We start from the raw sequence: 27791 nt of genomic DNA on the forward strand, positions 1-27791 counted from the left end.
CCAAAGAGTGGTTTAATTGAAAAAAAGGTAAATGTCAATTTTAGTTCCAAATGCAGAGGTTTGAAGGAATGTGTACATCTCTGCCCTCTTCAACCAACGTGGTATGCCGCCAATTCTAGAAATCCTCATTAGAATCTTCTACTCATGATCCTAGTACTATCTTCTGTGAAGTTATTCCTAAGACGGGTCAGCATCAGGTGTTTCACAATGTGACCTTACAGCTACCCTGGGAAAAGTTGGTTTCTTCCTGCTTCATCAGATGTATGATTTCATTGTACACCCGGTCAGGAGCATCCAACCCCCAGATAAAATCCACATGAGCCCATTCAGGGATGTTCTTGTGGTAGATGAGGTTGGTTACTTCAGAGAGCAGTGTTTTCACGTCCTCTGGATTTGAGAGCCAGTCCTGACCTCCTGTCCACATTGCTGTAGGAACCGTCATATCGCTAACTTTGTATCGTACAGGAGTTGGCTAGAGAAAAAGAATAACTTTTAGTTCTGGATAATGTAGACTTCTAAACTTTACTTGACATTTCAAGTAAAGAAAAGGAACATCCCATGGATTTTGGTGAAAGGTGCAGGGGTGTAGAATTAGAACTACCTGTGCAAATAGCTGATAGCAGTGATTGAGAATTTGCTATCCAAGGACACTACACAACCTGTCCAGTTTCCTACATTTTATATCTAGAATTATGTGCAAGAATGGATTTTAAGAATTATGGAAGAATCTCAGAAATTATGCTGCATCTAGTCTTCTCCCTCCAGTGTTGTTTATATGGTCAATGTTTATGTATACTCACATATGTGCTAATTAATAATCTTCAGTGAAGATTTTACACTCAAAAGAGCATACCTGTCCCAATTCTGATTCTCCACATGTCTATATTTAAATTTATTACATAGCATTGGCTGCATATTTTGGGGAGCAATGTAATAACATTTGTTTCAACCTACAAATCATAGATTCATTCCATGTGTGAGCAGGAAGAACTCTCAGGAATTATATAATCCAATTATTTTTATTTGACAGATAAAGACTGAGACCTGGACAGTCAATGCAACCAGCTCACTCACACAAGTTTGTAGTGCAGAAGCGACACTAACACAATCACCCTCACCTACTAGTCACTGTCCTTCAATTGCACCATGAAGTAATCTCCTCCCCACCATCCCTCTGGTTTTTAAATACTAAAAGGATCCTTCTAGAATGCAATGTGGACCACAGTCTTCCCCCGACTAAATCTTCCCCATTGTGCTTCTAAGAACCTAGTGCCTGTTCACAGAGCAGCCTCAGCAAGGGGGAAAAAAAGCCTCCTACTCCACTGTAGGAGCAGAGGCCTCTTGACTAAGCTATAAACTCTCCCATTTTCAAATGGACTCAAAGCTGAACTATTATTTTCTGCTTTGATGCTCATATTTTCTCCTCACCTCTAGAATAAATTATCACTGTAATTTTCCACTCAAACATTTCCAAAGAATATATTTTCAGCAGATGATATTTGAGTTCTTACCTGGTTGCATTTCTCCAGATTCTTGGTCTCACTCCCCCAGTCAAATGCTCGGAGTTCCCCAGAATTCACTGCCTAAAAGGAGACAAAAATTTGCAAGATTTTTAAAGATGTCATTGGATAGGAGTAGTGGTGGTAGGCTTGTTGCTTATCAGGTCTGCCACTGTGAGGGTGCAGAAAGCAAAGCTAGGCTCTTCCATTGCACGTTGGGATGATTTTTAGGAAAGTGGAAAAGCAAGGATGAGGTTCTTTCAGGGACAAAAATGGACCACAGAAATAATTGGCCACCACATCATCAGCTCCAGGAAGTGAATCTACTTGGTGCAATTCAAGGGGAGAGTACCCCCTGAAATTGTGCAATGTGATAATCTTGGGAGACAGAAACACAGTTAATCCAATTCAGAATTTTTCTTCCCTATCTCTGTAACTACCCCCTCACCCCAACCACCGCCACGCACATGCCTTTTTCTTCTGTGACTGCTGGCATAAAGGACTCCTGTGGAAATCTCTGAGGGCAATTAAGCCCACCTTAGTATTCTTGTTCCTATTTGACCTTACTGCTAGAGAAACTAAAGAGGAGCATGTGGAAATATTATCCCCTCCAGCCAACCCTCTCAGCTGACTGGACACAGAGAAGGGTCTCACTTGGATGACCTTAATGTACAACTTTAGATCCATTGAAGAAGTACCTTCCTCTCATTTCCTTAACAGTTTCAATGATCTATATGAAAATCACAGTTGACATAGCACTGACCAGATTATATTTTATCTTAGAATAAAGGAGAAATAATTATTGGGCTGTCAAAAGGACACTCATTTGTATTCTAGACAAAATGTACAAGTCTTTAGCAGAGACTACAGATTCAACATTCTTACCTGGCTCCAGTGTAGAATATTTTGCACAGATGTTCCAGCAGGGGAGTGGGCAACATACACATTTGCTCGGCTCTGTAACAAAGCGTGAGTGGTTTTTGTGACATGGAAAAGCCCCTAAGATGCACACAGCATCAAGAACAAATCTCCAGGGTGCCAAGGTGAGAAATGGGACCAATCTAAATTACCAGCAATTATCCATGAAACAGTACTATACATATGTATAGAAACAAAATGTTACTAAATATAACTCTATGTTTTAGAATAGCTTCTTATTGAGGATATGACCTCTTATTTTAAAAAAGCTTTACTAGAGGTAGTTAGGATATGGGATGGAGAGTTGTACTTGTATTAAAATCCTACTCTACTGTTTAATTTTCAGGTGATTTGGGGCTATTAATTCCACTAAGTCTCAGTGTACTACAATGTGAAATAGGGATATAGATAATAGTTGTCTTAAAGACTTTTTATAAGGAACAATGGCTTGGCACACAACAAATGCTTATTAAATGGATGTTATAAATCAAACTATTGATTAAAAAGGCAGAAAAATCTCCAGGAATTAAAGATTATTACCCCAGCTACTGGAAGTGATGCCGGCAGAATACCCTCCTCTGTCAGCCCTCAGTAGGGTTTGCCACAGCTACAGAGAGATCTCATTTGATGTCTCTCCTCTCGCTGGTGTGGTCTGTATTAAATATTGATATGGGGATATAAAGACCCAATTTTCTTCCCTGAACTTTGAACACCACTGAGGGGCCAGCCCATCTTCACAAATCCCCATAGGATCAACTGAGGCTCCTGCTGAGACCGCATCACAGTTTGAATTTTTCATCTACCATAATCTGTTTCCTTCCATTCTCTAGGTATCATCCCAAGAACAGAATCCAAAGTCATTCTGCATATTAATCTCCATCTCAGAGTGTGTTTCCTAGGAACCCTGTCAGTGACAGCTACTAGCAGGTAGGCCTAAGCTAAACTAAAACTCTGAAAGGTTCCACCAAAGGACTTAAACTACACCCAAAAGGGCCTTGGGGGAGAAGAGACATGGATGATACATGCATGATGGTCTTTGTTGACTACCAGGTTCTAGTCACTTTTTTCATCGGTTAATTCACTGAAATAAATCTGCTTTCAGACCTCTCCATCTTCCTCTCTTCCATGGAAATGGGTTTTTAAAAAGTTCATGGAAAATTAGTACTACAAAAAATTATGCATGGATTTAAATTTTTTACATATTTTGCATTTTTAAATTCCATTTTTCAACAAATGTTTTGAAGTACCCTCATATAACCTGTGAAGCTCAGAGTCCTAATGTTAATCTTACCTCAGCTCATGCTGAAGCATTTCTCTCATTTCCTTATAATTTCAAAACCAAATTACTGGGAGTACATGATTTCTCTAAGTCTCCATTGGTATCAGCTCAACTGCAAGGGGAGAAATTCGTAATCCTTAGCTTTGTTTTAGAGTCCTGGGGAATCACTTGGTTCCTACTTACCATATTCATGTTGTTGGTGTTAAACCCTCCCAGAAGTAAGATGATATTACTACAAATCTGATCAAGAATCACTTGGCCACAAAGGTAAATAACAAGTTGTCTGAGAAACCTGGTCTGGTACAGAAATTCTTTTTTACCAAACAGTCCCTGCAAAACATATGAAGTGAATAGTCATGACATTATAGTTAGAAAAAAGTGACTCTAATTTTAAAGTGTGTGTTTAGGAAATTGGGCTAAAAGACTCTTCTATATATACAAGGAATTATCTGAGGAATCACATACCTTGATCATCATATCTGGCAGCAACAAAAATTTGGTCCCAGGGCTTTTTGCATATTTAACAGTGGCTATGGGTGCTAAAGCAAAATACATTTTGATTTTTTGAGCTAACTCAGGCATAGTGGAAAATGCAATAAACCCTGTAAGAGAAGAAATATATCATGGATATTAGATATCCTAGAACTTGTAAAATATATATTTTACTCTTATTAAGATTATTCAGTGATTATCTGTGACTATGTCTTAACTCTGCTATAAAATTACAAGCTCCTTTGGTGGTGGGGGCAACAATAAAAACTTCTCTGTGTTCTCTATAAAACCTAATGCATTTGCTTTCCAGTAGTAGGTTTTCATTGAATTAAATCATTGGATGTAATAATGTTGATTTTGAGAAAATATATATCTTGGGAAGTAACTATATGCTTTACTAGGATCTTTTATGGTTCAAGAATATTGTATATTAAAAAAAATACACTTTATAGTGAAAGAAACTGAGAATTAGAGAAATTGATAGTAGGCATTTGAGATAGAAAGGTTTTTGCTGTTTTTATTTCTTGACTCCTAACTTTTTAGGAACACACATTTTACTACTCTAGTAGTCTGATGAACTAGATTCCCAATCTTATTTTTGCTAAAGATTTATTATGAGCCCTTGGTTAAACCAGTGTTAACTAGTGTCTATACCTATAGAATAAACAAATTTCCACAAATACCACTCTTTACAGGTGATCTTTGTAGAATCTTTGAGAAAAAAAGTTGTTGCACAAAGGCGGGGCCTAGCCATTATGTATGTGTGTTTTTCAAGAGCCTATGTACTCTCTGTCAGGCTAACATTTGCAGTTTGGAGGGTGGGAGAGGAGGGACAGGCAGATAAAATTGAAATCACATGATCTTTGTCTAGTTGCCAAGAGATGAGTGAGTATCGAGGAAGAATTTTTTCCCTGTGTTTGTTTAGGTTTGATAGCCACATGCAAAAGTAGTCCCAAGGATGACTTGTGACCTCTCGCTCTCTCAGCTACAGCGACATAGGACTAAGTTGATAATATATTAAACTGTGTCCCATTTTAATTCTAACCAAGTTCCCTCAAATGTCAGGATATGAGAACTCTAGATAACTTTTTCAAGAGTACTTCTCTTGCCACAAAGCAAGTTCAGGTTCTCCTGATCCATGGTTTACCCCTAGAAAAATCTTTTCTCCCTCTTCTTCCTCCTTTGGAAATACCATCCAGCCTCATCATTAGCACCTTAGTCTTCATATCAAATCAAACAGTTTGAGGAGAAACAAAACAATTCTAAAGCCCTCTCAATATTATTAGAGTTGGGCAGACATATAATATCCTACCTTTCTACAAAAGGCAGGATGAGAGATAGTTTCACTAGAACTTGTTAATGTTATTGAAATATAAGGAAATGAAAATGTAAACATGAGACTTTTTTTTATTCTCTGTAAAGCATCAATTAAAACCAAGCCAGCCAAATTTGTACCCTTAGTTCCAACAGTCCTTAAGCATCTGGAGTCCCTGATTCACAGCTAAATTTCATTTTTCACATAATGGCATTGTGAGTGAAGATCACAAATGACTGCTGGGAAAGTTCTATAGGAAATGAGCCTCTGGCAGCATTATTAATATTCAAATGGCTACAATGAATTATATCTTCCCCAAAAGACAGTGACAGTAGCCTTATTATTTATACAAATAAGAGAGAAGGGAAAGAAATGAAAATGTCAATTATTCTGCTGTGCTTACCCTACTTTGGAGTTAGGCTAGTCTCATGTGGTAAACTGCATGAGTTCTCTGCTCAGTAAAAGTCAGTGGCCAGTGGCTCCAGGCCATATACAATTTAGTGTTTGCTAACCAGGTGTGCTGTGAGTCTCAGACCCCTTCCTTAGTATGAGTAACTTGCAGAAGACATTTCAACATAACAAGCTGTACTAGAAATCTTACGCTTACACAAACACAAGATTGCTCTTTCCAATGGGAACTTCTTTTCTCTTGGAATTTCTCAGAGCAAATACTCTGTTTTTCATAACTTGCTTGAGGTCAGAACCTAAACCTGAGCTATTTCAGGCAAGTGGCCACTCTTCCTAGGAGATGAAGAGCTACACAGGAGCTGCCTCAGCTTGGGGACAGTATTTAGTGATCATTGTGAACTTCTGCAGACTCCTATCACCTGGCAAGTCAGTATCCAGGACCGAAGTGACTGGGCAGCCTGCTGCGGTCTCAAATCACATGGCTTAAGTGTATGGTTGAGTAAATGGACAATAAATGTCCTTTGAATTAGCTGCAGCTGGCTGGGCTTTCCCCATTACTGATCTGAATTCACAGAGCTTTCAGTATGACAACAGGTTTTAGAAGTCATCTACTTGTGGTTTTTGAAGGATTTGGTGTAAAAATTCCCAAAAACTCTGGAGATGACAATAAGATTCTTAAAGTTGAGGGATGTGTGAATTTAATTCCTACCTACCTCTGGACCTCACTGTTTAGTGGTTACATACAGGCCCTGACTTTGTGGCCTTCTGTGTTAGTAACTATGGGGAAGTTCTTTCACTAAGATACAATTTCTTTATCTGTAAAACAGGGAACAAATTTTTACTGTATATTCTTGTGAATGAAGAAGCAAAATGAGGTACTCATAATGGCTGGGAGTGAGTAGGTGTTCATAAAAGGCAACTATTGCTAATGTTGAGGCTGGGATGAAATAAGATGATAATAAGCCACATATACCAAAGGCAGCAAAAAAATTAAATTGTTCATAAAATTTTATATAATAATTAGTCTAAAAAATAAATAATAGCAATTAATATAAATCCTGTCCTGGCAGCCAGACACAGCTGACCTGCTCCAAGAACAAATACCACTTCCAGAAAGAGACTGCTTACTTATCTCTCTAGAAACCCTTTTCTGTCCTTTAACTTCAGGTTTGGCCTCTGGGCAAAGGTAAAGAGCTCTTCTCAAGGCCCAGGGAGCCATTTTCTCCTGGTAGCCTCTGTGCCTCTTGTGATCTTCCTCCACTTCAATCTAAACCAAGCACATTTTCCCTAATGGTTTTGGTCTGATAGCGGGCCAGGAGAGCCACGGTCTGTACTCCCACCTTCCTAGGCCAAGTGCTCTGTATTCTGCATCGGCCATGCATTAAGGTCTGTCACAAATTCATCGAAAGCAAAAGGACATCAGCACATAATTCCAAACGTGGGCATTAGAATGGGAAGACAAAGATTTGAGTAAAACTTCCATCAGTCCTTTCTGTAATGTGATGATGGTGCTTACAGTTTGGGCTTCATTCATACAATGCACTTAGTGAGTGCGTAACATGCTCTGGGAGCTGCTTATGAAACTGTCTTAGGGTCTCCTCCATGGTAGAGCTGACATAAATCATCATATTGAATAAACCAAAACTTAAACCACATCCAAGAGGGAGTTGTTATACCCATTTTGTAGATGAAGAAACTGAGACTATGTGATTAAATAATTCCCTAAGTATACTAATCTAAGGGGTGGCAGAGGCCACATGGGTCGCTACAAAGATCTTGCTCTTTATACCACAACACAGGCCTCTCTCAATTCAATCTCAATTTCCTGCAGCCCTGATGGCCACTGAGGAGGACAAGGCCTGATCTGAGAGAAACGTGAGGTGCCTGTTCCAGGCAAAGCTTGTGCCACAAGTTCATGTTTCATCTGGTTATACAAACCTGCTTTCCTGTGAACCTACCCATGGTGGTGCCCTGTGAATAGCCGACATAATAGATCTTTTCCTGGCCCGTTTTCTGTAAAATAAAGTTTATCACTGCAGGAAGGTCAAACCTAGCCATCTCATCATAACTACAAGGGGAAAAGACAAAGTTAATGAACAATTATAATCACACACAGACAAAATCACCCCTAGGATTTACTTAACAATCAAGCTCCTGAGTTGTCAACACCAATAGCTTTTTTCTGTACCCCCTCACAACACTCAGAACAGACTGTTTCAAACCTGTGATGCATGGGTGTCTCTGGGGTCTCAGGCTGTCAGCAAACCACCGTTTCTCCAGATGTTATCACAGAGTAATAATCACCTTCAGTGAGTATCTACTGAGCACATGATCCACCTCCTGGTGGAGAGGCCCTGTTACACTATTAGCAGCAAAATTGCAAGGCCATACAGATTAATTCGTAGGAAAAGAATTAAGAATGCTGTAAGTGCTCTTCTCTGATGGGTATAAAGAGCAAGTTTATCATAAATGGACTATTTACATAAAGACATCAAAAATCTTTTCTGAGACTGTCAGAGAGAGATGTTGGTCAAACTGAGGGTCCCCAAAGCTTAATCGTTTCCCCTAAGTGTTTTTGTGTTGCCTGATCTCATCTCCTTTGTGGGAAGTAGCCCCTGTCTTCACTGGTGGAAGAGGTAGCCCCAGGATACCCACCTACAAGGAAGTGGACTGACCTTTTTGCATTCCAACCTTCATTCTCATCGCACTTGCCAGACCCAAATTTCTATATGCAGAACCCCATATCACTCATCCTTTCCCAAAATAATTAGTAATTAAGAAAATCTAGTATGCTGCTAGTATAAGAAAAATTAATCTATATGCTTCTAGTATAAGAAAAAATAAGAAAATTAGAGGTCAAGAAATGTCAGGATATTGATGTCATGATCTATATGAATTACCCAAATACTATAAACCACAATTTTTTTCTCAGCTCTCTCAAAGAGATTCCACTTCTCAAGATTTTCATATACCTGAAAGCCCAAAACTCATCTTGGTCTATAGAGAGTGTCTTGTGTTTCCGAGACCACGTGTTTCCCCTACTGTTCCCCATCCACACGTCAAAGCCAGCATCTGCCAGAATGAAGCCCAGGCTGTTGTTGGGTAGGTTGGAGATCCAGTTGCTAGCATCTCCAAGTAGGCCATGCTGCAGTAACACCACAGGCCTGGATCCTGCAAAATTAAGAAAATTTCAACTGTGCAAAAGTTCTCTACCTTTCTTATTATCCTTTAATGTGCAAAGGCATTCAAGTCAGACAAATCTATGATCAGATCTTGATTAAGAAGCCTGACAGCTTGATTATCTTGGCTGATTATTTAACCTTTTTGTGTATTGTTTCCTCATCAGTAAAATGGGATTTTTGTTCTTATTAAACAAAATAGACTTCAAGAATCAGATAATAAAATGCCTAGCGAAGAAAAAAGGTTCCACGAAATTCAACTTCCCTTGTTGTTTTGTGTAATTATTGCCATTGGATTTGTCTTAATTTCTTGGAAAATATTGGGAGTACTCCAGGAGATGGCATAGTGTTATGGGTAATATATATGAATATCTATATATTACAATTAAGATATATAACCACCTATATCTTCATTAGCTACAGTGACCTAATGAATAAGGGGCCTTCATGTTAGAAGAACCCCCAGGCCACATTGAAGGGGCTGCAACTGTTCAAATACAAGAAATTTGAGCATCAAACTAAGTCGTAATAGTAATGGTTGTCATCCCATTTAATAAACTGAGAATCATCTCCTTGAATAATGGGAGCTGCGGGAACAACATCAGCCACAAGAGGGAGGTATTCGGCACATGTCAGACCAAAAAGGCTGATCTTTGCTGTTTTTGAACAAAGTAAGCCTGAAAAAATGGCCAGGGAAAGCTGCATTAGATATCTGATGTAATACTGATTCTCAATGAGGATGGCAACGTCAAAGGCACTGAAGTGGAAACATTCTGGAAATGTAAGTCATAGCTGTGCTGCTAATGTAAAAAGGATAAAAGGTGTGGCATTCCAACAGGTATACAAATACAGTCTGGAATAAGACAGAATCCTGAAGTGTCTTTACACCATAGGACAATCATATTTTCTCAGTGATTTCTAGTGAAGAGCATGGGCTATAGTGGCAGATAGAACTTTATCTGATCACTTCTCGGCCTTTTGGCTAAGATCAAGTGTAGAACTTAATCTGAGTGCATGCTAGCAAGTACTACCACAGCAAGAACCAGTACAGAGTTTTCTGGACAAGGTATTTAACTTCTGTGAGTGGCAATTTCTTGGTGGTATTGTAAAAATAAATAAGACTGATGCAAATAAAAGCATTTAACTTTATATATGGAATATAGAAAGAACACAACAAATTACATTGTCTTTATCCATGACAGATAATGTAGTGGCAGGTGTAAATAAAGCTTAAATATTAAAAAAAAAGCCAAATAGAAATAGGAGATGAACATATGTTACTAGTTATTAAAATGAAATTTCAAAACACTAGAAATAGCTATGGAAACATATATCAAAATAAAAAAATGTATAAAGAGTCTGGTTCTTAAAAAACGTTCTTAGTGAAGATGTAGGCAACATCTATACTTGATCTTAGGCAAAAGGCTGAGAAGCAATAGACAACATCTTAAATATTTAAATTTTGGAAACGCAATAAAGAGGGTGCAGTGATGAGCACCTGGTGCCACGGTGGGGTTTGCATTCTTCAGGAAGAGGGACTGGTGTGGTCCATTCAAGGAATCATAAGCGAATGTTCTAGATTATCAGAATAGGAAGGGTTTAGGGAAATGGCATAAATGTTAGAAGAGGTCAAGAAAGGGACTTTTATGAAGGTGTTTTATGAAAATCAAACACTGTGTGTTGATTTAAGATGATTGAGGCCTGTGGGGTGGCTTAGGGCCGTATTGATGTAGACTCTGCAGAGCTGGCACAATTCTTTTACCTGAGCGATAAAATCCAGTCTGTACTCAGAGCAGGTTCTCGTCTACACACGTAAGCCCCAGGGAAGTCATGACTTCAGGGATGATTGCCAAGTTGGAGTGTCGAGAGGTGAAACATACCTGCCTTCTTAGCATGCAGTAAGCCTTGAGGGATTCTGTTGACAGAAAGGATATATCCATCTTCAGTTGTGACTTCATACTCCTCACAGGGATACCCTTTATGTTGGATGATTTCACTCTATGGAAAAAAAAAAAACACATTTCCTTTGAATTAAGTTATTTTTTAATGTATTTGACAGATAGAGTTAGACAGTCAGAGGGAGACACAGAGAGAAAGGTCCCCCCTCCATTGGTTCACCTCCCAAATGGCTGCCACAGCTGGAGCTATGCCGATCCAAAGCCAGGAGCCAGGAGCTTCTTCCCAATCTCCCATGCGGGTGCAGGGGCCCAAGCACTTGGGCCATCCTCCACTGCCTTCCTGGGCCACAGCAGAGAGCTGGACTGGAAGAGGAGCAACTGGGACTAGAACCCGGCACCCATATGGGATGCGGGTGCCGCAGGTGGAGGATTAACCAAGTGAGCACGGCGCCAGCCCCTGAATTAAGTTTTATAGATCCATATTCTCTCTGTTCTGAAAGTAAGAGTAGATTCCTGGATACTGTAAAATTTAAGCAGTGAAGTCCTTGCTTTTCTCTAGCTAGTCATATTACCTTAGAAAAACCAGCCAATCTTTCCAGAGCTCACTTACTTTTTTTTTTTTTTTTTTAAATAAGGCATCTGGACAAGAGCAACAGCTTTCCAAGTTTGGTCCTTGAGCCCAAAACATCAGCATCATTTTGCATTTGTAAGAAATGTAGATTATCACAGTCCCACCTGAACTACTGAATCAGGAATTTTGAATAGGGCCCAACGAACAATTTGTGTTGGAAACTCTTTAGGAGATTTTGATGGAATTTTTAAAAATTAATTTAAATGTTTTTAAAAGTGAAGAAGTTTCATATATTTCATATACACAGCTTTAGGAACATAGGAATACTTCCCACCCTGTCCTCTCTCCTGCGCACTCTCCAGCTCTTCTTCCTCCTTCTTCTTTTATTTTTCATAATGATCTACTTTCAGTGCACTTTATACTCATAAGATTAACCCTGCACTAAGTAAAGAGTTCAACAAATAGTAAAAAAAAAAAAACCAAAAAAAAAACCTGTTCCTTAATAGTAGAGACAAGAGCTATAAACAATCACTGAATCTCAAAATGTCAATTTCACTCCTATACAATTCATTTTTTTTTTTGACAGGCAGAGTGGACAGTGAGAGAGAGACAGAGAGAAAGGTCTTCCTTTTGCCGTTGGTTTACCCTCCAGTGGCCGCCGCGGTAGGTGCGCTGCAGCTGGCGCACCGCGCTGATCCGATGGCAGGAGCCAGGTGCTTCTCCTGGTCTCCCATGGGGTGCAGGGCCCAAGCACTTGGGCCATCCTCCACTGCACTCCCTGGCCACAGCAGAGAGCTGGCCTGGAAGAGGAGCAACCGGGACAGGATCGGTGCCCCAACCAGGACTAGAACCCGGTGTGCCGGCGCCGCTAGGTGGAGGATTAGCCTAGTGAGCCGTGGCGCCGGCTTACAATTCATTTTTGATACCATATTAGTTACCACATATCAGGGAAAACATACGTTATTTGTCTTTTTGGCACTGGCTTATTTCATTAAGTATAGTGGTTTCCAGTAGCATCTGTTTTGTTGCAAAAGAGAGGTTTTCTTTTTTTTTTTACAGCTGAGTAGTATTTCATAATGTATATATACCATAATTTTTTTATCTCATTATTAGTTGATGGATGTCTGGATTGATTCCATATCTTAGCTATTATGAGTTGAGCTGCAATAAACATGAGGGTACAGATAATTCTTTCATCTTCAGATTTCATTGCAATTGGGAAAATTCCCAGGAGCAGGATGGCTGGGTCATCTGGTAGATCTATTTTCAGCTTTCTGAGGTATCTCCATGCCGTTTTCTACAATGGCTATACTAGCTTACATTCACACCAACAGTGGATTAGGGAATCTTTCTCCCCACATCCTTGCCAGCATTTATTATTTGTTGATTTATGTATGAGAGTCATTCTAACTGTGGTGAGGTGAAATCTCATTGTGATTTTGATTTGCATTTCCCTGATGGGTAGTGATCTTGGTCATTTTTTCATGTGTCTGTTGGACATTTGAATTTCATCTTTTTAAAAATGCCTGTTCATATCCTTTGACAATTTCTTCACTAGATTGTTTATTTTGTAGTTAATGAGTTTCTTGAGCTCTTTATAAATTTTGGATATTAATCCTTTATCAGTTGCATAGTTTGCAAATATTTTCTCACATTCTTTTGGTTGCCTCTTCACTTTGCTAAGTGTTTCCATTGCAGTGCAGAAGGTTCTCAGCTAGATCGAATCCTATTTGCCAATTTTTGCTTTCATTGCCTGTTCTTCTGGGGTCTTTACCAAGAAGTCTTTGCCTATGGCAATCTCTTTTTTAGAGTTTCCCCAATGTTCTCTTCTAGTAATTTGATGGTATATGTCAAAGATTTAGATCCTTGAGCCATTTTGAGTTGATTTTTTAAATAAGGGTTAAGATGGGGTCTTGTTTCATACTTCTGCACATGGAGATCCAATTTTCCCAGCACTATTTGTTGAAGAGACTGCCGTTGCTCCAGCAAGTGATTTAGCTCCTTTGTAAAAGATTAGTTGGTTGTAGATGTGTGGATTCATTTACAGAGTTTCTATCCTATTCCACTGGTCTACATGTCTATTTTTGTGCCAATACCAGGCTGTTTTGATTATAGCTGCCTCATAATATGTCTTGATATGTTACATATCTTGATATTTGTTTTTGTTGTTTAAGATTGTTTTAGCTAGTTGGGGTCTCTTTTATTTCCATATAAATTTTTGGATCATTTTTTTCTAGATCTGAGAAGAATCTTGGTATTTTGATTGAGATTACATTGACTCTAATTGATTCCTGTAGTATGGACATTTTGATGACATTAATTCTTCCAAATCATGAACATGGAAGATTCTTCCATTTTTTTTGTCTTCTTCTATTCCTTTCTTTAATGTTTTGTAATTTTAATTGTAGAGATCTTTCACCTTCTTGATTAAATTTATTCCAAGCTATTTAATTTTTTGGTAGCTATTGTGAATGGGACAAATTTTAAAGTTTTTTTTCTCAGCCATGGCATTTTCTGTGCATACAAAGGCTTTTGATTTTTGTGGGTTAATTTTATATTCTGCTCCTTTATGAAGCTATTTTAGTTTCAATAGTATCTTAGTGGAATCAATTGGATCCCCTATACATAGAATCATGTTATCTGCAAACAGGATAATTTGACTTCCTCTTTTCCAATTTTTTTTCTTTTGATTTCTTTTTCTTGCCTAATGGCTCTGGATAAAACGTCCAGGACTCTATTGAATAAGCAACAGTGAAAGTGGGCATCATTGTCTGGTTCCAGATCTCAGTAGAAATGCTTCCAACATTTCCCCATTCAATATGATGGTGGCTGGACTTTGTCATAAATTTCCTTGATTGTGTTGCGTAATGTTCCTTCTGTACCTAATTTTTATCCTGAAAGGATGTTGTATTTTATCAAATGCTTTCTGTGCATCTATTGAGATAATCATATGGTTTTTATCCTTCAATTTGTTAATGTGTTGTATCACATTGATTAATTTGTGTATGTTGAACCATCCATGCATACCAGGGATAAACTTAAATTGTTTTAGGTGAATGATCTTTCTGATGCATTGCTGGACTCTATTACCTAGTATTTTATTGAGGATTTTTACATTTATGTTCATCATTGATATCAGTCTGTACTTCTCTTTGTTTGTCTTGTTTTGGAATTAAGGTGATGCTGGTCTCATAAAAGGAGTTTGGGAGGACTGCCTCCCCTTCAATTGTTTCAAATAGCTTGAGAATAATTGAAATTAGTTTTTCTTTAAAAGTCTGATAGAATTCAGCAGTGAAGAAGTCAGGTCCTGAGCTTTCCTTTGTTGGGAGACTGATGTCACATTTTTAAACTAGCAAACCAGAACACTGGTTCTAAAATCTGAGTATGCATCACAATTATCCAAAGCATGTAAATATACAGATTCCTTACATATTTCAAACTAGATGTCAAGTGCTTGTAATGAATCCTGTGAGGTACTGTTCCAGGATAACTTATCAGAGTCACAGAGCCATGCAGTCTCCAATATTCTTTTCAGTTCCAAAACCACAGACTCAAGAGCGGTGGTTTTTGTCATCTTTATGTTAAATACCCTTAAGTAAATTTGAGGAGAACTATAAAAATTTTACCAAGGCAATCTAATTCTTTAATTATATTTTCCAAATGGTTTTTAAAGTTCCTTCATATAACCTTTCAGTTCCTTGAAAATGGTGCATTCTTAGCTTCTTTTGGTTATTTCATACACCAACTTATTTGTCACTCTCTTCTCAAGTAACTCCTGATCATTTTGGAGACTTCAGGCTAAAAAAAAACCTTCCTAAATGGATTAGTTCTCCCTATTTTCTTTTTTTTTTTTTTTCATTACTCTTAGAAATAGTATTTGATGGCCGGCGCCGCAGCTCACTAGGCTAATCCTCTGCCTTGCGGCACCGGCACACCGGGTTCTAGTCCTGGTCGGGGCACCGATCCTGTCCCGGTTGCCCCTCTTCCAGGCCAGCTCTCTGCTGTGGCTAGGGAGTGCAGTGGAGGATGGCCCAAGTCCTTGGGCCCTGCACCCCATGGGAGACCAGGAGAAGCACCTGGCTCCTGCCTTCGGATCAACGCGGTGCGCCGGCAGCACCACGCCAACTGCGGCGGCCATTGGAGGGTGAACCAACGGCAAAGGAAGACCTTTCTCTCTGTCTCTCTCTCTCACTATCCACTCTGCCTGTCAAAAAAAAAAAAAAAAAAAAAAAAAAAAAAAAAAAAAAAGAAATAGTATTTGAATGTCTGTCTTTATGCTCCATGAAATCAGTCTTTGATATTCTTCAGTCTCTCTGTAATCTCAGTGTATATCATAGTATCAGGGGCCTTGTAGGTGCTCAATAAATACTTGGTAATAAAAATCCATGAATCCTTGGGCCGGTGCCATGGCTCACTAGGCTAATCCTCCGCCTAGCGGCGCCGGCACACTGGGTTCTAGTCCCAGTCGGGGCACTGGATTCTGTCCCGGTTGTCCCTCTTCCAGGCCAGCTCTCTGCTGTGGCCAGGGAGTGCAGTGGAGGATGGCCCAAGTGCTTGGGCCCTGCACCCCCTGGGAGACCAGGAGAAGCACCTGGCTCCTGCCATCGGATCAGCGCGGTGCGCCGGCAGCACCGCGCCAACTGCGGCGGCCATTGGAGGGTGAACCAACGGCAAAGGAAGACCTTTCTCTCTGTCTCTCTCTCACTGTCCACTCTGCCTGTCAAAAAATAAAAAATTTAAAAAAAAATCCATGAATCCAATTGTATGCTAAAGTAAAGAACAAACCGTAATTACTATTTTTCAGTATCTAGACTCAAATCAATTCTGACTCTCAGCCACTATTATTTCCATTTTATTGAATTTACGCCAATGGTTAAATAGATTTCCTATTTTACTTTGCCTTTCAAGGCTTAATTGCTCAACAGAAGAGTCTAATTCAATGGGTTTCAGTCTTTGGGTTCCTGAAATCTTGATGGTGTGTAGTTGTCGGGCATACCCAGTGGGTGCAGTCTGGAAAATTTCTGTCTGCAACTAATGTGATTACCTTCACCAAAAAAACAAAACAAAACAAAACAAAAACATAGAAATATGTGTAGGATATTTAGGGGCCAAGAGGATGGCTTCCAAGGATCAACACAATGAGCTAACTGTCTGGATAAACCACCAAAAGACAATCAACAAAATGGTCAAAAGAATCCTGATGTTTAACACTATGCAGATTGAGAATATTTTTATGGTTTGTAAGAATCTGAGGACCCATACAAGGAAATTTCTATGTAAAATATTTAAAATCTGTCTAATTGCATGCTACAATTCCTCTTTCTGAGAGGAATTAGGAGAATATATGGAGCATGGGCATTGCACATAATTATCTTACTCATGTGGAGGTAGCCTCTCGGCTCATCTGAGAGAGTTTACTGCTATTATTATAAGTTTTTTGTGTAGGCAGGCCTAAATTTATACTGTAACTCGACTGTGTACCAATGGTGTGGCATTGTTTCACTTGCCTAACCTCTTTAATCTCAGTTTTTTGATTTAAAAAATGTGAATGAGGGGCTGGTGCTATGGTGTAGTAGGTTAAGCCTCTACCTGTGGTGCTGGCATCCCCTGTGGGCACAAGTTCGAGTCCTCGCTGCTCCACTTCCAATCCTGATCTCTGCTGTTTGCTTGGGAAAGCAGTGGAAGATGGCCCCTGCCATCTTGTGCTTGGGCCCCTGCACCCACCTGGGAGACCCAGAAGAATCTCCTGGCTCCTGGCTTCAGATTTGTTTAGTTCCAGCCATTGTGGCCATTTGGAGAGTGAACCAGCAGATGGAAGACCTCTCTCTGCCTCTCCCTCTCTCTCTATGTAACTCTGCCTCTCAAGTAAATAAATAAAATCTGAAAAAAATGTGAATGATCCTATCTTCTGCATAGGAGAGTAAAGATGAAATGAAATGAAATAGCATATTTGCTTCTTTTAGAAAAATGACTGCTAGGGTACAAGCGCTACCACATGATGGTCATTACTAAAACCCAACTTAGAATCTGAAAGTAAGATCCTCCTGTCCTAACAAAAAATTCTTGGGGATGGCCGGTGCCTCGGCTCACTAGGCTAATCCTCCGCCTGTGGCACTAGTACTCCGGGTTCTAGTCCTGGTCGAGGCGCCGGTTCTGTCCCGGTTGCTCCTCTTCCAGTCCAGCTCTCTGCTGTGGCCCGGGGAGGCAGTGGAGGATGGCCCAAATGCTTGGGCCCTGCACCCGCATGGAAGACCAGGAGGAAGCACCTGACTCCTTGGCTTCAGATCGGCCCAGTGCGCTGGCCGTAGCGGCCGTTTTGGGGTTGAACCAATGGAAGGCAGACCTTTCACTCTGTCTCTCTCTCTCACTGTCTAACTCTGCCTGTCAAAAAAAAAATTCTTGGGGATATCTAAAGAGATACATCATTATGCCTTCATTTTACTGGTAAGAGGACCTGTCTAGTCTCTAGGTACCACTCAGGGTCCTTTTACTGTCATTCAAAAGAGTTATCATTTCCAGAACACAATGAAAAGAGTAGATTAGGATGGTAAAGGATACTACTAAAATACAGATGCCCTGATAGCAAGAAGAGAGATTGACTTCTTTACAATATGGAAAATTAAAAAAGCACAACAAGCATAGACAACATGGAAATAATCATGATCTGGGATTTGGCCAAAAATTTTTCATTTATTTTTCTGCTCATAAAATGAACCTAAGTGTTCAAGAAGAACAAACAAACTGAAGTCCCAAAGGATTACATCATTTATCTAAGGTTACTGGATTTGTTTGGGGAGTCCAGGTCTCCTAACACCCAATTTGGCATTCTTTCTAGTAAAATAAACTGCTTTGTTACTGTACTTCTCTAAAATGAATCACAGCTATATATAAATGCAACACATAATGCAGACAAAACATACATACAAGCAATAACATGTGTGGCACTCCATCCCCCAAAGTAGTATGGAAAAATCCCAACTTACAATATTCATGAAAGCTTCTGGGTCCACAGCTTTGGTTGGCATATGTCCTGAGTTCACATTTCTTTGAAAGAAGTACGCCACCAGAATCAGAAGCCACATCTCCATTCTGTGTGAAACAATCCATGCTCTTGAGAAGATTTCTGACATGGTCCAACATCTGCATTTGTCTTTTCCTGGCAATATAATAACTAAGTCTAGAGTCAGAGAAGGATTTGTAGGTTTAAAAAGTCTTTCATAGATTTTCCAGCTATAATTCCTTCTCCATATCCTCAAGAAAATTAAGTAAGCTTGGTTGATAGGCTCAGAAGAAAACAAAGTATGCTGGAAACACTGTCTAGCATGTCCCAATACCATCTGGCTCCTCCCGCTCCTCCCTCACACAACTTGTAATCACCGATCCTTCAACTTCAAGGCGTGCTGGACTTTCTTTGATGCAACCTGGAGTTTCGTGACTGTTTCACAGCCCATAAAACCTCTGCTTGTCATCATCAGGTCGTAAGGACCACAAGGAACATCTTCCTCTCAACTCTAGTTTTTATCTTTCTTTCATAAACATGGCATACAGAGTATGCAGAAAACATTACAAATTTCTATACTCACTTTTTGAGGCTTCAATGATCACTGTCCTTAGATTGAAAATCAAATACAGTGATAAGTACTTTTATGCAAAATGTTGACAATTTTAAGGAAATTTTGTATTTTAGTGATTGGTGAGAACATTGACCCAAAGAAAGCAATGCTTCCATGTTTAGCCCATTTCTGTCTAGTTCAATTAAATAGATACATATGTAAAACTTCTATTTTGGATTGTAATAGCTAGTTAATTGTTGAGAAAGGGGTTAGATGGATACCTGGTAATTCATCTACAATAGCTAAAATAGCAAGTTGTACTATAGTCATTTTCAAGAACTAAAGGCCCCAGTTCAGTTGACCAGAAACAATGTGAGCAATTCCTTACTCTACTAATAATAGAACAGGTGAGGAGGGTAGATTTTTCTGTCATTTTAAGTACAGAATGTGTTAGAAGTTAATACAAAACATTAAAGAAAATCATTATTCTTCTTCTACATCAACTCCTCAGAGCTGAAGTAATAGCAGCCATCAGATGCACAGACTCCGGAATGTAGTGGGCGAAGGAGCTGAAACTGGAGAGATGAGTCTGTGAGAATGTCCTCCTACATGACTCAGCCTCACCCTTCTGGGCTGGTTGGACAGGTGTGGAGAGGTGTGCCCAAAGTTCTTATCTGTACCAATCTGAATATCCCCACTGCTGCCAATCCCATGCATGCTGGAGAGGAGGGGTTTGACCTAATTAGAAGAGCAGGGAGAGCACTGGTCTAACCGTGGGGCTCACTCCTTAGTTATACAAAGTGGGATTTCAAAAACAACTTTGCTTCCCACTGTTGATATTTTAGGATTCTAGAGTGTTACATAGGGGGAAAGAAATAACATCTCATCTAGATTTCATTTTCAGAAGTGGGAAGAGACATTAAATGACTTGCCTAACACTGTGTAGCTGGATTGTCATGGGGCCAGAACTAAAGTTCTGGTATTTCAATTAATTGCATAGTATTATGACCACATGGAAAAACAGGTAACATGTCAGTGTCTTTTTCTCTCACTCATGGACAATGCCTCACCTACTCTCAGAAAGCAGTTATGCCAATCTCTGCGAATTGTCTCTAAAAAATTCTCCTCTTGATTTAAAATGCAGAGGAATCCTCAGTGATTGCATTATAAACTTGGCAGATAAAATCTACTCATTTGTTTAGATATATTTGGGTAAAATAAGCTCCCACATGGGTTAACACATGTGTGAACAGTCTGGAGACTTAGTAATGAGAAAGACAAACTGATTCATTGGGAAAAGCCTAGTAGTAGTAGTAATAGGACTACTTCCACCCCCCCCCCCCCAATGTATTTAGCCTTTTGCAGCCTTGGCTCTTGAGTATTGAGATTAATGCAGAGAAAACAGAATTTAAATTGACTTTCAAATTCCTGGGTAATTTATGAGCTCATCACTGTCATTTTGGAAGCAGGCAAAGTCACATCCTAAGTCAGGTCAAAGAGCCACATTTTCAGCGAATGTTAAATAAGTACAGTCTTCCCCACTGCAGAATTTTAGCAATGCCCTGGTAATCATAGCAACCCAAAGCCCATGGGGAGATCAGAAGCATTACAAAGACAGAAGGGGAATGTAAGTGTGCCAGTGTGACCTCCAACTTGAATTTGTTTATCTTGAAAGATTTATCTTTATAAGTTTATATCAAGGAATGCTGTGACCTGTTAAACTGGGTTTTTGCCATTCTTATACATAAATATGTATGATCTGAAGTATTCTGGCTCTTGAAGCTAAAAAATGGGTCTCTGTACACTATCTAAAGTCAGTTAGATATCAAAATACAGAACCTCAACAGGTCAACTAGGAGAAAGGTTAGGAAAGCTATCTGAGAAAACAGTGAATAGAGAATCACCCTGTGACCCTATCACTGATATACTGTGTATAAAAATGGTGAAAATGAAATAGTTATCAAAAAAAATCCCACTGTCTACATCAATTTCCTGTTGGTATAGCAAAATACCTGATGCCGGGTAATGTATAAAGAAAAGTAATGTATACAGAAAAGAGGTTCACTTAGCTCACAGTTCTGGAGCTCAGTCCAAGGTTGGATGACCCCATTTCTTCAGCCCTGGTGAGGGCCTCATGGAGGGTGGGCATCACAATGATGGGAGCTCATGTGATAGCGATCACATGGTAAACAGAAAGCCAGGGAGATTCAGGGGCCAACTTTGCTTTCCTATAGGACTCACTGTTGAAAGACAAGCACTAATCCTTTCTGAGGCTTTGTCTCCAGTGACCTAATTATCTTTCACTGGGCCCCTCCTTGTTAAGGTTTCAGTTCCTCAACATGACCCCACTGGGGACCATGTTTCCATCCCACATCACACTGAAACAATGTCTGAACCACAGACCAGTTCAATCTATCCACCAAAATAGAACAAACAAACACAGTAACACAAGGATCAGTAAAACAAACAAACAAATCTGAAACTGCAAAAACTGAAACATTACCTAACCAGGAGGAAAGAAGAATGGTTTCAGAAACTTCCATCATTTACCCAAGGGACCTGGGGAAGTTCATCTCAACTGGCTTAGTAATCTCTTTTACGTTTTACTTGAATCACAATATGTAGATAAATAACATTGGCCTTCATCTTGTGGATAGGTCCAATTATCAATGGGTAACTCTACTCTGCTGGCAATATTTAGTTCTTAAAAATAATACTGGGGTTGGGCATTTGACCCAATGGTTAAGTTGCAGGTGGCAATGCTCGCATCCCATATTGGAATGCCTGGATTTGAGTCCCAGGTTTACTCTTGATTCCAACTTCCCACTGATGTACAACCTGGGAGGCAGCAAGTGATGGCTCCTTGCCATCCCTGTGGGAGGGCCAGATTCAGTTCATGACTCTTGACTTCAGCTGGCCCAGGCCTATCTGCTGAGGCATTTGGGGCATGAACCAGTAGATGGGAATCTCTGTTCTCTGCCATTGAAATACAAAACAAAAAACAAACACCTTCCCTCAACAAGCCCCAGAATATTACAGTAAGCACTGGTAAACAAATATGTTGTATTTTTATAGGTTAGATTGTACTGTGGAAATCTGGGTGAAAGGTTATGTACAGTCTACATTTTGACAGTTACTATTAACTTGCCTCCCCAAAGAACCAACATAACTTCACACAGTAGGGCATGAGCATGGCTGTTTTTTCCCATCTTCTTTCAGCAATTCTACATTTCACAGTCCTTTTTAATTTTGCCAATCTGGTGGATTCAAGATGATATCTCATTGTAGTTTTCATGTACATTTTTCCAAATTACATTGAAATTGTGAAAAAATTTTTTGACTTTCTGTCCTTTTTTTTTTTAAGACTTTATTTATTTGAGAGATAGAGTTACAGACAGTTAGAGGCAGAGACAGAGAGAAAGGTCTTTTATGTGCTGGTTCACCCACCAAATGGCCACAATGGGTGGAACTGAGGGGATCTGAAGCCAGGAGCCAGGATCTTCCTCTGGCTCCCCACGCAGGTACAGGGGCCCAAGCATTTGGACCTTCCTCCACTGCCTTCCTAGGCCACAGCAGAGAGCTGGAACAGAAGAGGAGCAGCTGGGACTAGAACAGGTGCTCATATGGGATGCTGGAGCTGCAGGCAGAGGATTAACCTACTGCGCCACAGTGCCGGCCCCTGAAATTGTGAATTTTTAATGTGCTTTGGCCACTTCTGTTTCCTTTATGAATTGTCTTTTCAAATTGCTAGCCTGTTTTCTGAGTTTTAAAAAATGTTAATTATTTACTGTATTTATAACATTTATAAATGTTAATTATTTACTTTTAAAAAATTATGAATGTTGATCTTCAGTTTGTTATATAATATATACTATATATATTACAATGTATATATAATATATATATATATATTTTTCCCTTTTAAAAATCTGGCTTGTGGTGCTGTTCTTCAGTTGCTATTTCATCCTAGAGAAGTGTTCAGATGTTACACAGTTAAGTATTTTGAAGTTATCACTTTGGCTTCTAAGTTTCCTGTTTTTCCTAGGCAGATCTTTATATCTCAAGATTATAAAAATATAGTGTTGATATTTTTTCAACATTTTCACAGTTTTGTTTTCCCCTTGAATCCCAGGTCATTTTAAATTTATTTTTCAATTTGGGATGGCTGTGGATCTGAATTATCTTTGCCAACAGGTTATTTAATTTTACCAGTATCATTTATAGTCTTTTCTGATTCCCCTGTGATGAACCCATCTTTACTCTCTCTTCTTACATGACAGAAATCTGAAGCCCCATCGAGATGGTATGATTTTTTTTTTTTTTTTTACATAATGCTTCTCAACTGGGAGTGATTTGCCTTCCGGGCAACATTTGGCAATGTCTGAAGAAGTTCTGCTTGTCATTATGTGGGAAGCACCTCTGGCATCTAGTGGCAGAGGCCAGTGGTGCTGCCACACGCCCTGAAATGCACAGGACAGACCCCGCACAAAGAAGTATTTGGCCACAAATGACAATAGTGTTGTGGTTGAGAAATCTTCAGAGTTTATATTCATCGTGGTGTATGAATATAGGTCTGAGAAAAAAAAGGCATGGACACATGCCTTAAATTAATATTTAATATTATTGGCTTTTGGAATCTGCTGATAAATCTTCCAAAAGTTGTTTGCATAAGATTTAGTAGCTGCTGTCTGTTTTCTAAGTGAGGAAAAAGTATGAAGTCTCCTCATTGTGTGTCTCAGGAGCAATGTTAGTTCACTGCTGTGAGATGCTTCCTGTCCTCCACTCAAACTGATATATTTCGTTGTTACCAATGCTAGAACAGACTATTTGATTCTCAGGACAACAAATACATTTACTGTGTTTGTGTTCTGGTTTTTATCAGGCCGAAAGGGACTGGCATTTTCAAACCTGACTTTATCTCGAAGAAACACTGGAATCAGTAAGGACGCCAATCTCTCAGATTGGCTCTTTCCCTAGGGAGGATTTGGTTCCAGAGAGTGAAAGAAGACTGGATTTCCTTGTGTCACAGATTTCCCTGAGTGTACCAGCATCAAGACTGTGGTAAAATGATGATTCATAATAGCACGTTCTCCTTCAGGCTTAAAATTTATAAGGAGAAACTGCTGGAGATGAAGGCCCACACATGCGGGTTGCGTGTTTACATGATGATAGTTTATGTGGACTCAGTTTTCTTTCATCTCAAAGTGCACTTAAACATTCATTAAGCATCATAAGACCAGTTTGCATTTCAAAAACAATGTTAGCAGAGCCCAAAAATGAGATTGCCTGGATTTGGTCTGCAGGAGGCCAACCTGTGCCATTTATAGAGGCATGTTTCTTCACCTGTAATCGCCAATGTACGCTTTATATGTCAAATTGCAAAACATCAGCCACCATATTTACATTAGCTTCTGATAGAAACTAACAGTAAAACTTCTTTGGCTATCTTGTATAATTGAAGTTGTTTAAGACTTTTAATTATTTAAAAACAATTATGACTTCAAGTACTTATCTATGCAGATTTTATCATATCATGGAGCCAATCGGAATGGAACACTAAAGTGTCAGTCAAGGTGCATGTCACCACATTGCTGTTGTTTGGTACCCACTTCTGATTCTGGGGATCATCACTGGTGCCTCATCTGTAGTGCTTTACCTCATTCTGTGTGAAGGGAATTTTGGAAATTTTGATGTACACTATCGAGATGTGTCTGGGTAATATTTCAGTCTGGAATACTTGAGGACAGCCTGTCATGTGTGGATTCCACATTTAAAGTTTAGGGGCAACCAGGGAACAGCATGAAATACCCCTAAAGTCTGGTGAAGGGAATTAAGTGATGGAAGAAGTCAGCTAAGGCACTCAAATGGCAGGCACTGTAATTGCCCTGGCTAGTGTGTGTGTGTGTGTGTGTGTGTGTGGGCAGAAGTCATAGTTGTTCAATTCTGCTGTCCTGCCCTGATTTTTAAGGTGATCACATTATAGGACTATAACATGTTGAGGCTGGCAAGGACTTGGCAGATCAGCTAGTTTATTTCACAAATGAGTAAGCTCAGGCCCATGAGAGGGAAACAACCTGCCCAAATGTTTTAAGGTCAGCTTCAAGTGTCGGAGGCTAAGGTGAGCATGAGGTAGTAAAGAATGAAAAGAATGATACAGACTAGACAGGAAGTAGAAACATCCTTTACGTCACCTCACCAGGATTCAGGGAACATCCCCCTGGCCCTTTGAAAGAATTAAATGACAAGTGTCTCTATATCCTGAAGTGCCACTTCTTTCTATGCATTTTGGCTTTTGGGTGAGGTCCTCTCCTTTTCCAGAATGTTCAGTGGGTTGCCTGTTTCACCTGTCTCTAATGTTGACATTTATCATTCCCAGGAGCCTCTTCCCAAAGGTTCCTTCTCTGGATGTTTATTTAATTGTCTGGAGGAACTTTTCAACAGGAAGAATGCAGGTTAATCTTAATCATGTTAATGCACTCCAACAAAATAATAAAAAATAACACATTCCAGAAACTTTCTCAGCAAATTTTAAAACAATGCCCTTAGAGTTATAGAAGAAAAATGGTATCCCACTTCTGCCCTGCTGTTCTTTCAGACTTGCAATATACTGAGTGAAGGATGGAGCAATAGGAGATTAGAAAAGACTTTAGCTGTCATTGAGTTTCTTTAAAATTTTTTCCCAGGGCTGTTAAAAGAGTAAGTAAACACAGGGATGTGTATGGGCTTGGTTGTGTGCCCAAGAAATTCTAACTGAAGCATAAAAACACAGCATCATCTAGCAGGGAGTTCCACCCAGAAGAAACAATAGAGAATAGTAGAATCCAACAGATCTGTGTTCAAATCCACCTTTGCCTTTGGACAGTCCATTGGGCAATTTTTTTTTTTAAATTTCAGTTTGCTTACCTATAAACTGATCATAATAACAACAGCTCCCTTCCAGAACTGTTGTAAAGCCAAAGCAAAATGTATGTGTAAGGTGCGTAGCATAGCAACTGGCACATACAAGCTACTTAATATGTTGTTTCTATTAATTATTGTTATTTTTACTGGAGTGACTATAAATCTATAGGCTTGTGGTTGAAAAGATGAAAAATAAAACTGGCTACCTGGAAATCTTATATCTCATTTTTCAGTAAAAATACATAAGGGGCATGGAGCAAGTGATCTCAACATCGGATTATTTATGCTTGTGAATAGTTATAGTCTGCTGGGCTACAGCTGCTGAGCCTAGGGTTTGGCTAGTATGGTCACCATAGGCTTTGCTGCACCAATACTTTCTGAGTGATTTGGAGGTTCTCTATCTAAAAATCTGTGTAGACAACCAAAGCAGAAGTTTACCTTAAGGTTACACATATCGATTATCCTATTGGTTAAATCACCCAATCTACTCTTGACTGTGTGCCATGAGACCTTTTTGAAACAGGCAGACTTTGAAAAGATCCACCTTTTATCATAATGAGGATTATCCATCTGCTATACCTTTTGGCAATCTGAAAACACTGACACTAGGATTTTTTTTTAATTCATTTAAGTGTCCCTAGGCAAGGAAAAAAGTCTCAGTTATTTTTTTTTCCCCCTTTAAAAAATTCCTGCATTTCCAGAGCACCTTTTCTCCTCTCCTCTTTCTCTACCAGATGATCGATTCAAGAGATGGGCAAGCCAAGCACATTCTCTTGCTCATCCCAGAAAATATGAGTATAATGATTTATACCTGTTTTTCCCCAAAGGATTGTAATTTATCTACCCTCTTTTTATTCAGCTAAATTTGGAATTAATTTCTTTTAAAATATTTGTCCTTTTCTATGTAAATTTTTGTTAAATCTCAGATGGTAAATTTGTCAATATGCATAAAAATTTATTTTTAACTCAGAAATTTATTTTTAGGCATCATTATGCTTGACAAAATGTTTATAGGGAAAATATTGAAAAATTGGAAATAGCGTAAATAGCCATGTCAGTGAAATGGTTACACAATTTCCAAGTTCATTTTTACAACAGGATACTATTTAGTCTTTAGAAAAATATTGTGTAGGTATGGTATAGTCAATGAAAAGTGTTTAAGGCTAGAAATCAATATTCATTGAATGACCTTTAAATTATAAGCAGATTTGAGTAGAAATGGGAATCAGAGAGAAATCCACCAAAATATTAACCAAGTAGGTTTCTCTGAGTGGGGAGGGTCTTTTTCTTCCTCCCTCCCTCCCTCCCTCCTACCCTCCCTCCCTCCCTTCCTTCCTTCCTTTTGTTAATTTTTATTTTATAAAATGTCTACAACAAATATTTTATTTTTTTTCGCAATTAGACAAAAACATTATAAATCATTGTTTCCTGCTCAGGAAACTATCTCCAAGCCTATTTGATTCTAAGAAAAAGGCAATTAATTTGGGAGCAGAAAGAGCCAGAGGTATGACCCACCTCAATGCAGAATCCATTTTCTGAAGGATGGCTGCTCCAGGAATGGAGTCTCCTCAGGTGGATGCTACAGTAGGAAGGAAGCCCTGGCAGAAGAGAAAACAGGACGAGGCATATGCAGAGCTTCCCCTATAATCAGCCATCACCTCAGCAACCAGCTTTACTGCCCTGAGCCAAAAGTCTTCTGCAAGTTGCTTCAACCTCTGGAGGCCATTTTTCCTGTCTGTCTAGTGGAGTTCATTGGGCAGCATTTGCCCATGTGTGGAA

General features: G+C 39.3%; 1 protein-coding gene across 2 annotated transcripts; it reads right to left on the reverse strand.

Annotated features, from left to right (window-relative positions):
* LIPM (lipase family member M) lies at positions 1-27782 on the reverse strand. Of its 2 annotated transcripts, XM_062214218.1 has the most exons (10): positions 27528-27782; positions 18543-18648; positions 10971-11088; positions 8884-9082; positions 7870-7979; positions 4162-4298; positions 3880-4026; positions 2385-2456; positions 1512-1583; positions 1-472 (listed from the first exon to the last, which is right to left on the reverse strand). In XM_062214218.1, exons 1-10 carry the CDS (start codon positions 27542-27544, stop codon positions 203-205), a joined length of 1248 nt encoding a protein of 415 aa, XP_062070202.1. In that variant the 5' UTR covers positions 27545-27782; the 3' UTR covers positions 1-202. The 2 variants fall into 2 exon arrangements, with proteins under 2 accessions (XP_062070202.1, XP_062070201.1); XM_062214217.1 differs by lacking the exon at positions 27528-27782 and having other exon boundaries at positions 18543-18689.
* Between the last annotated feature and the right edge of the window lie 9 nt (positions 27783-27791).

The sequence above is a fragment of the Lepus europaeus genome, chromosome 17 (assembly GCF_033115175.1).
Source record: "Lepus europaeus isolate LE1 chromosome 17, mLepTim1.pri, whole genome shotgun sequence".
NCBI classification, from domain to species: domain Eukaryota; kingdom Metazoa; phylum Chordata; class Mammalia; order Lagomorpha; family Leporidae; genus Lepus; species Lepus europaeus.

Excerpts from the sequence above, each read along its gene's own strand:
- LIPM (XM_062214217.1), bottom strand. The coding sequence starts at position 18,689 with ATGTCAGAAATCTTCTCAAGAGCATGGATTGTTTCACACAGAATGGAG. Across the intron at positions 4,027-4,161 it reads TGCCAGATATGATGATCAAG|GGACTGTTTGGTAAAAAAGA; the intron begins GTATGTGATTCC and ends TATGTTTTGCAG. Across the intron at positions 473-1,511 it reads ATCTGGAGAAATGCAACCAG|CCAACTCCTGTACGATACAA; the intron begins GTAAGAACTCAA and ends CTTTTTCTCTAG.